The sequence below is a fragment of the Thermobia domestica genome, chromosome 2 (assembly GCF_964235325.1).
Source record: "Thermobia domestica chromosome 2, izTheDome1.hap1.1, whole genome shotgun sequence".
NCBI classification, from domain to species: domain Eukaryota; kingdom Metazoa; phylum Arthropoda; class Insecta; order Zygentoma; family Lepismatidae; genus Thermobia; species Thermobia domestica.
This window is the reverse complement of record NC_137455.1, coordinates 336,803,082-336,813,675: the sequence shown is the minus strand read 5'-3', so window position 1 is coordinate 336,813,675 and position 10,594 is coordinate 336,803,082. Positions and strand designations below refer to the sequence as shown.

At 33.7% G+C, this 10,594-nt stretch overlaps 1 protein-coding gene across 1 annotated transcript; it reads left to right on the top strand.

The window, feature by feature from the left end:
- Nucleotides 1–2,113: 2,113 nt before the first annotated feature.
- Nucleotides 2,114–3,382, top strand: LOC145679552 (putative glutamate receptor). Its single transcript, XM_081750128.1, has one exon. The coding sequence runs from the start codon at nt 2,114–2,116 to the stop codon at nt 3,380–3,382; it is 1,269 nt and encodes a 422-aa protein (XP_081606254.1).
- Nucleotides 3,383–10,594: the final 7,212 nt, after the last annotated feature.

Below are 10,594 nucleotides of genomic sequence, written 5' to 3'. Positions count from 1 at the left end.
CCCTAGATGGTTTTTATCATATCACTTTAATTTTTAATTACCAGTGTCTTGAGATAATTGACCATTCAAGTGTCCATAACGTACAAATCCTTCGTTAGTTCATCATAGGTATAAAAATAAACGTATTTATATGCAACCCGCATGACCGTGTCACTCGGCGGGTTAACATAAATGACAGGCGATATAATGTTAACATTTACTGCAATCTACTATGTTTTTTATCATATCACTTGAAAGCGAAAAAGTAAAAATTATCTAAGTAACAAAGTTTATTGCGTTCCGGGGTGACCGCAGCGAAGCGGGGCGGGTTAGCATAAATGACAGGCGATATAATGTTAACATTTACTGCAATCTTCTATGGTTTTTATCATATCACTTGAAAGCGAAAAAGTAAAAATTATCTAAGTAACAACGTTTATTGCGTTCCGGGGTGACCGCAGCGAAGCGGGGTGAACGCTGCTAGTCACAAATAATTTGAAGGTAGGAAAACATACATTTAAAAACTTTAAAATATAAGAAGTTTCTACAAAAGTAAAAAATAAGTTTTAAAAACGAGAAATTATTACAGATGTACCTACCTACTAACTACTGTAAGAATTTACGAATGTTAGTAGTATTACAAGAAACATAATCAAGTATTGGTAAGTTTTTTTTAATCATCTATATTGAAAATTTTGAAAAAATAGAAAATGGTGGCTAGAACCAATAACGACATTACGCAATTTAAGACTTCACGCAAATAATAACTGGACAGATTTACCTAAGCCTCACTTCGGTAATAAGTGCTTAGATGCCAACTGAGATCAAATCTATCGCCATAAAAAAGGACATACCATCTAATTTAATAGAACCAGTTGTTTCCACAATCCTTTAAGCCATCTAAAATTGACTACACGCCATCAATTTCACTTGGTTGCATGTAGGAAGCTCGCAGCTAGAGATATCTATCAGCTTGACTGTCACCTATCAAGAATTAACATGACTGATAGACCAGTTACGAAAACTAGACATTAAATTAATTTTAAACTTATATAATTCAAAAGTTTCCTGTTATAATCAGCCTACTAATGAATGCCCTTTTCAACTGTGCTAATTGTAGACTTTTATTCGTACAAAGATTGATTTAATAAGTAATCATAGAGGCAAAATGAAGTGCTCGTCCCTCTGAGTACGTAGTTGTTAATGTAAATCGTTCAAAGGAATGATAATTTTGGGTCGCCTTCTATAGGATGCCAGGAACTTGTCGCTGATGTGAGCTTTTCAAAGCGACGATTGCTTAGAGGATCTCTTTCCGTAGAATACCAGTGACTTGCCGCTGATATGAGCTGCTCAAAGCAGTTATAACTAGGGGGTAGACTTTTGTACGGTAACAAGCCAGGGATATATCCTTAGAGTAAATATAAAATAGACAATAGCAAGGATGAGATTTTTAAAAAACAGGAAAATTCTTGTGATTTTTCTATTGATACATTTCTTCTTAAGAAACAAAGCAAAAATTATAGCAAATACTGTTATTACAACACACGAGTCATGTGAAGTTCAGTTGGCACATTCGGTATGGCGTTTGTGCACTAAATTGTTCCATGATGCAAGTACTGTTGCCTTGTTATATAGTCTAGATGAATATCATACTGAACTCCTTCTTTATCATATCATCAAGAACGAAATATCTCCGATGCTGATAGTGCATCTAAATAAGAATACTGCACATTCCTCTAATGCTTCAGTGAAAAAATCAATAATTCGAGACAAGGACGTTATATTTATAATCACAGAAAGTGAGAAGACCCTTAGGCATATGTTAAAAGATTCTGCAAATAAGTATTACTGGAATAACCGAGCTAATTATCTTATTATTTGCGTATCAAAGATCGAACGAACTGAAACAGACATTAGTTCTCTATTCTTAGAATTTTGGAAAGAAAAAGTTCTTTATATTGCTGTGATTTCGGTAGACGTTTCTACGTTAAAGAATTCATCTTGTAACAATATATCCAAACCAAGTTTCTCTGTATGGTCGTACAATCCTTTCTTGAACACAACGTATAAAAGAAATGTAACATTAGATCAAATAACGGAAAATACTAACATAATTCAAAAAGGTTTTTCAAGAATGAAAATAAGTGATCTTCACAAGTATGTGTTGACTACAACTAATATGGAAGCTGATGGTCTTCCAATTTTGTCATCCAGAAAAGTTGATGCTACTGGTAACTACACATCAAGAGGTTTCATTGTGACAGTTTTTGAAGAACTCAAAAAGTACATGAACTATGAAAGTAAACGTGTTATAACACATGGACCCTATGAAGTTGGATACAAAGCAAAAAATGGTACTTGGCTATATATGTTAGGAAATCTTGTAAGAAAAGAAGTGGACATGGCAGGAATAACTTTAGCACCACTCCTTGAAAGATATCAGGCGATTGACTTTACAGATACTGTTTTTATAACAAGATCAACTATTTTGATACCTAAGGCGAAAGTTCTACCAACGTGGTTGGCTTTATTATTATTCTTCAGGACAGAAGTGTGGTACAGCATTATCAGCTCTTTTTGCGTGGTAGTTTTCCTTCTACTAGTACTGCCAGTGTCTAGATTTTCTAAACCTCATATTCAGAAAGGATTGTGTACAATATTTTGTTATGTATGGTCTATTCTTTTACAGGTGTCGGTGATTCAACCGAAGAATCAGGCTATAAGAATTCTATTCTTTGTTTGGGTATATTGTGCCCTAATCTTTACTTCCATATATCAAGGAGGTATTGTGAGCATTTTAACTGTTCCGAAACGATATTCAGACATCAATACTCTTCAGGAACTTGCAGATTCTCAACTGGAAATCAGAGGCCATATAATTCATAAAATGATATTTAATAATAAATCTAATAAATTGTTGTGGACCCTTCATGAAAGATTTATCATAGATATTAACTTTGAAAGTGCAGTAAAATACCTTATAAGATATGGAAATACATCAGTTATCGGTTTAGACAACATTTTGTTGTATTTTGCACACAAAAATAATAAATGTTTAAGTTGTACCCCAGAGTTTCACATGATGAAAGAGAACGTTGATACCCGTCCTCAAGCTATTGCTTTAGCCAAAGATTCTCCCTTTATTTATCGTTTCAACGCTCTTATTAGACGGATGAAGCAGGCTGGATTGATCGAGAAATGGATGATGGAATTTGTGAAACAATCTAAGGACAACAGCCAATGTGAAAATCCCTGTGGTACTGGAGTGGAATCAATATCGCTGGATAAAATAGTATTTTGTTTCTTTATTATTGGAATTGGTTACGGAGGTGGACTCTTGATATTTGCTCTTGAAATATTTCTAAAGATTTATCATGAAAGATGTAAGAAAAAACGATTTTGAGAAAATTTATAGTTCACATTCTTGTATTAAAGTTATGTTAGAAAGAACTACACTTTGATTAATTCATAAATTATTAAAATGGAATTGAATGTAATAAGCTGAATAAAAAATTTACAAATTAATAACTTTGACCTAATGATGTAACATAGTAAGCTTTCCTTTTAGCAATGATGTTCTGTTGCTATGGAAATCCATGTGATAACAGTTAAAAATTATACAAGAACTTGTAATTACAACAAAACATTTGCATTATCTACGTAACTCTGCCCTACCGATTTTATTTTTTATTCCCTCTTTTCTGAGCGAAAGTAGGTGTTCCTTGTAGTTTTTGACCACCTGATTACTAACACGAAGTCAGATATATTGTAAGTGATCTGTATTTCCAGAAATTCTGATACGACATTTTAAAGAACACTTCATATTTATGAAATAAGACTGAATAAAATCGTTATTTTTATGTACATTAGAAACTAGATTTAAAAAGAAAACATGTACAGGGCATATTTGGATATCAGAAATATAAAACAATACTTGTAACTTAGTATTGCGTGCAATTTTGAGTGAATAATAAAATTTAAAAAAATGAAAACCAGTAAAAATCCATCTGTATGAAACAACCTATATATATATATATATATATATATATATATATATATATATATGTATAGGGTATTAATGAACCATACCGACAAACTGTAAGAGGTGATTCCTCACACCAAAATAAGAGGAAAAAGTTCATATGGAACTATGGCGAAAAGTGCACAGTTTTAGAACTAGGGCTGTCCAAAATTGGGAAAAAGCCAAATTTCAAGAGGCACTATTTCGGATTCAAGAGTCTGTGGATGGCGGTTCTTATCAGTTTAAAGGAAGTCACGCATACGGAATCCAAAAATGCATATTTCATTAATGTTCAATGGTTGTACAGACTATTCCATAAGGAGTAAAATTTTCAGACATGCTATCAACCGAATTTTGAAATATGCTCTGACTTTGTGATTGGTCCAAAGTAGGCAAACGATAAGTCTTGACTGCAGTGAACACGGAATCCTTTGGCGCGATATCGAGAATGTTAAGGATTGTCAGCAGGAAGGTCTCTTGTACTCGGAAAAACGCATGCTGCGATGTTTTCTTTCACGCTTAAAAGTGAAGAAATCGTGAAACATATCGTGATGAAATACATCGCTTCCCACATTATTCCAAACACAAAAATAACATGGAGCTACCGGTTCCTAGCACTTCCGCCTTCCCTCCCAAGCATTGGATGTCCATTGTTTTCAACGTTTACCTTCTGTCTACTTTGGACCCTCCTTGAAATAAGGGTATTTCTGAAAACTCTATTGAGAGCATATCTGAGAATTACACCCTGTAGGGAATACCGTCTACATCTATTGACAATTGATGAAATATGCACTTTTGGATTATGTATACGTGGCTTCCTTTACGCTGATAACAACCACCATGCACAGTTTGGAGCTATGGATTTTAAAGTTGATTTTTTCTTGTTTCTGGCAGCCTGTAACTCCGAAAGCAATCATTTGTGCATCCAGGTTGGTCTATACTTTTTGTCTTATATTAATGTCAAGAATTACCTGTCAAAAATTGTCGGCGTTGTTTTGAAATGCCCTGTATAAAGACACAGCTGAAACGAATGCATTGCTAACCGAACAAGTGACAATCAAGTGCCAAAGAGATAAACATACATTGATGCATGTTGAAAAGCCCAAAAGTGAATAAATACCTATGCAGCTTTCCTTTTCTCTGATGTGGGGAGCGTGCCAAGTTCCAACAATAATCAGCGAGTATTAACACCGGATTTTCGTTTCTATCTTTGCTCCACGATCTGAGTTGATTGGTAAAACCTCTCACCATGCTTACCAAACAGAGATTCATACGTTCTCTGGAAAGAAAGAACTTAGCTTATTAGTGTGTTTTGCATTTTATTTCGCCTTTGTCAAGAATGAAGATATATTTTGGTGATTTTGTGACCAATAAGCCAAATAACTTTTTCTTTTCATGGAAACAGTTCACAATTTATAACACTCAATATAACGATATTCTTATACGAGCATTCACATTGAAATACTGCATTGTTTTATAAATTGAATGTATAACTTGTACAAGATTTATGGATGTAGTTTACTTAAATGATTAAAGTAAAATTAATTACGTTTTCCATAAACTCATAGAATGTAATCTAAAATGCCTTGTTTTATAAGAAATACTTTTTGATATTAGGTGTACCGTCTTAGAAAACAAGATAATAAATGTATCCTCAATGAGGAACTAAAGTTTTGTGGAACGTTGGTATGATTATAGAATATATGATCTTTATATAGTTCTCATATAAAAGGAAGGTAATATTTTATGTCAAGCATTAGAAGTCTCAATTTATTTCTGAGGATTTACTTGTACATGATAAGCATTCCCAACTAAACTAGTGCTTTAAGAAACAAAATCACAGGTTCAGCTATTTATGGACTTATAATACTACGTACAGAGATCAGTAGCTAATTATTTACTCTAGTACATGCGAGAAACGTAAACCTTTTAAAATAAGAGTTGAAGGGTGAAAGGTAAAAGCAGACAAACTCAATAATACCTGATTTGAGAATACGATGCCACATGTGCATTCGCTAGCATATTATTGTTTCACATTGGGTCAAGAGGAAAGAATATGTGGTGATAGTTTGGTGTTAACAACAGCAAAATACATTCGATGCACAAACATCTTTTAAGAGATAAATTTTAAATTTCTTCGGTTGTAAAACTTGGGTCGTCACCTTTTTACCATTGGGTTCTTCATTGAACTGGAAATGTATTAATAAAGTAAGTATTATTTTAATTGAAATGTTTTTATGTACCATTCATTGATAAGTGAACATCAGGTATTATGTCACATAAACATGAATACAATTCTGAGGAAGAATTTTATTTGTACCATCCATTAAATGGAATACATTCTCAAGATAAAAATATTCTGTGTTTTGTAACAAATTTGATAATAAAGTACTCTGTTAGTTGAAATGTTTTTATGTGCTGTGCATTGATAGGTGGACATCAGGTATTATATTATATGAACATGAATGTAATTCTGAGGAAGAAGTGAAGGGTTGGATGCAAGAATCAGGTAAATCCACTTTTAAAAATTTTTTCGAAGCTGCCTGCTTCTTGTTCTAACTTCACCATTGACACTGTATGTAGGTATCTCCTTTGCATTATAACAATGTATAATTCATTGGATCCACATGATTCTTGGACAGTGTTCAGAGTGTTTGTCTTCTACTGGAACACGTGAAAATGTCAAATTTGCTTAAAGACGGACCTACCTGGTTCTGGCATCCAACCAATCAATTTTATTTGTACCATTAAATGAAGTACTTTCTCAAGACACAGAAATAGTGCATGTTTTGTAACAATTTCGATATTTGTTTTAAGCTTTATATTAAACTCAAGGATAGTTCTTACACGCATATTTATGACAGTGCATATTTTTACTTGTGCAGATGTTTCCTAAGAACATACAGATTCTGGTTGGGGTAAAGCGTTCGGGCATCACAAACCTTTTTCATAAACATTCGTCTCATACAATTTCATCAGATTTTCATTGCTGTTGATGTTTAACTGCACAAAAGTAAACACTGTTAAATGACAACCCGCTAAGATATTCGACATTTTCTCAATATAGACCTACTTCCTCCAGAAAGGGGTAACCTTCCGCCATAATGTCCGCCATAGCAAAATAAATCCATTTTTACTATGACCAATATTCATAAATAAACACTATCATTTGTTCACGTTCCATATTCTATCACACTCTACAATAACCACACTTACCAATTCTACCCGATAACTTTTGGGAATTTCCAGTTATTGCGGCGGACCTTGACGAAACTTGGATCGAAATTCCTTTTATTTGATTGTGTTCCTTTCATCGAGACCTATAATCACTGTGAAAAACATTTTTGAGGTCATTACGGTTCTCAAGTGAAAATACCCCAAAATTCAAATATCTCAAGTTTCCATACTAGGATCGCATTTTCTTTAGCATTGTTGTACTCCTCTTATTGAGATCTACGAGTATAATAACTATGAAAAATATTTTTGATGGTACCCGCTTCTCAAGTGTAAGTGCAAGTATTAAAGAATTGTGATTTTTATTAAGTGAAACTGAAAGTATCAAAGAATTGAGATTGGGATCGCAATTTTTTTTTCACCGATGAGTTTCTTTGATGAAAATCTACAATAATCGTCAAAAACGTTTGTGATTTCACAGAACTTCACTCCAACCCATACTCTTTTTCTGCTTTAACACGTTTCGCTTTCCTGTTTTTAACTTTACAAGCAGTTTTCCCTACTTCTTGTAGTATTATTTAAATATATTAGGCAGGTGTCATTTAGGGAAGTCCGGGGTCAGTTACCTCCTTTGAGTTTGAGATGCATATATTTTAATTAACACGTAATAATAATAATAATAATATCAATCATATTAGTTATCTCAAAGCCTTTGATTTGCTGTACACTACAAGTTCAAGACATGCTTAACCCTCTCAGCAGATAGCCTCACAATGTGAATGCTACTTTTAGTTGTCAAAAAATGCCAATCAAAGGATTTTAGCATACAAATTGGCTACAAGCACACTTGTGAGTGTCTGAATGATAAGTTGTCAGGTACTGAATTGCCTTTTGTTGAGTATATTGGGAATCACAACGTTTATAAGTAGTGTGCTCTGCATTCACAATTGTGAGGGTATATGCTGAAAGGGCTAATTAAATGTTGTAAATATTTACAATTATCTTCTTTTAGTTCCTTTCCAATTAATTTGCAGTTACAAATATTATCGTTCAAATCTGAATATAGTTTAGGGAAGTGTGTAAAATGCCAGTGACATTAAAATATTATCCTGTTTTTTTTTTTTTTGAGTTATTTATTTGCCTTAATCACTATAAATGGCCTTAATCAGTATTGCAAACACAATAGAAAGTTTTAACAGTTTCGACACTATGTCAAGTTATTACGTATTTCTGTTCTACAAATTGAATGAAAACTTACAATGTAAAATTTATTATTCAGTGTTGCAAACTAAGGATTCTAGAGTATAATGAATATCCAAATTTTGGGGTCCTCTACAACACTGAAACTACCTAGAGAAAGTACACCCAAAGAACTTTTGTGTCTGGTACTAGTATATGGACATGACTTGCAAATTTCGAATGAATAGGAACGGTTACAAGGGATTGACAGTTGGACGTTGTTTAAAATATTGTATTTCGAAAAGAGTGCTTTCAGGTAGCTATCACATAAAAGCACATAGATGATTTTTAGTATTCCTTTATAGTAACTTGATATTGTGAAAAGTTAAGAACATATGATGATTACGTGTTGATTACCATGGTGTTGTTTGCCACGACTCAATTTGGTGTTGTTTGCCACGGTAATGTTCTCTCCGATTTATCTTATTTTATAATCGTGAAGATTTATAGAAAATCTACTCATAAACTGAGGGTTGCCAGATGACCATATTATAACTATCAGAATTTTATAAACAGAATACATACAATACAAACGGTCCCAAACACTGTTACTGCTTCTATTCCGTAACCATAGTTTTGAGTATTCATTATACATTTCTTCCAAAGGTATTTTATAGTCTTTTAGTTTATTCTCAAATTTAAATTATATCTGAATATTCCATTTCTTATCCTCTGACTTTGTCCGTCAGCTATTTTAGTGGATTTATGTTTATGCTCGTTTGACATTAGACAGGACTCGATCGCTTATTAATTTATGTTTTAATGAGTTTGTATAGGCTAATTCTATTGAGATATATGCGGTCGCTCAGTGGTAGAGCTTTTAACTCTGGTGGGCGGGGGCCCTGGGTTCGATCCCACCTCGCTCCAAGTAGACTTCATGATGGACAAACACTGTGTGCGTGAATTTTCTCGGTGTTCTTACATTTCCTCTCATTTTATTCATTCCACCAATGTCTTCATTTCTCATCATCACCGTCTGCTTTAGCCTAGCCGGCATAACTATGGACGTAAAACTGAAAGATTCATTTCATTTTCTAATGAGAAATACGCAAAGCCCACTTCGCACGAGCTGGAATCTAACCGAAGACCCCAAGCACCAGAGGTGAATGCTTTACCACTGAGCCACATTTGCCCATACATACTTAATAGGCGGTTGCAAATAGGAAAAGTTACGAAAGTCAGCTGTAACACGTCTTTCTCACCACAACTATAGGTTGGTGTGCAACATGGAAATTTTAAAACAACTCCCTTGAGAGAGTTGTTTTATACTTTGATAGGGTCTCCGTAAATGTAATTTACGAAGCTCTAAGTTGATATGATATAGCCCTTCTGCTATTTCAAACCCGTTTCTAATATCCCGCAGCAGGCTTTATATAGACTTAACATATTATAGAATAGAATTTATGCACCCGGAAGCATGAAATAAAGTGATGATTATAATTATAACTTCACATCATATTTGGTTCTTAATCCTAGGCGGCTCCTATAAGAAAGCAGAATGCTTTGTAGTGGACAAACAACGTGCGTGAGTTTTCTCGGGGTTCTTGTTTCTTCACTTTCTTCAATACACAATTTTTCATTCATTCTCATCTTCATATCCTTTAGCTTACACAACATAACCTTAGGACGTAAAACTGAAATATTTCTTTTATTTTTCTTAAATATATAAAATCCAGTTCTTTAGTCGTTTAGCATAACAAAAAAAGAACATTATGTAACATGAGGTGATATTAAGAACTCCAATTATATCAATGAGAATATGCAATTACATCAATTTACTAAGCTATTGTGATATTATGATGTTTTGTGTTCATTTGTTTGGAGCTTAATGTTCTTTTTCAGCAGCGAGTCTAATGAGACCTCTCTCGTCCTTAAGGCGAGAACACTTACCACTTGATCCAGGGGATCTCAAACAGAGGTGCCTGGAAACCCTTCCTTTTTATTCAGGTGTGTCTGAATCTTCATGATAATGAGATCTGATAAGATCGGAATGCAAATACTGTGGCACAATTTTGACAAACAACACCAAAATCGAGTCGTGGTAAACAACACCGTGACAAACAACACGCCACCCATATGATAAACATAGATAAGGTCTACAACACTGCTTAAAACCTTGTAACTACAAGAAATTATTATTATAACTATCAAATACCATCTCTGTAATATCTTACAAAGATT

Bases quoted from the DNA above. Each gene is read 5' to 3' on its own strand.
- LOC145679552 (XM_081750128.1), top strand. From the start codon at position 2,114: ATGAAAATAAGTGATCTTCACAAGTATGTGTTGACTACAACTAATATG.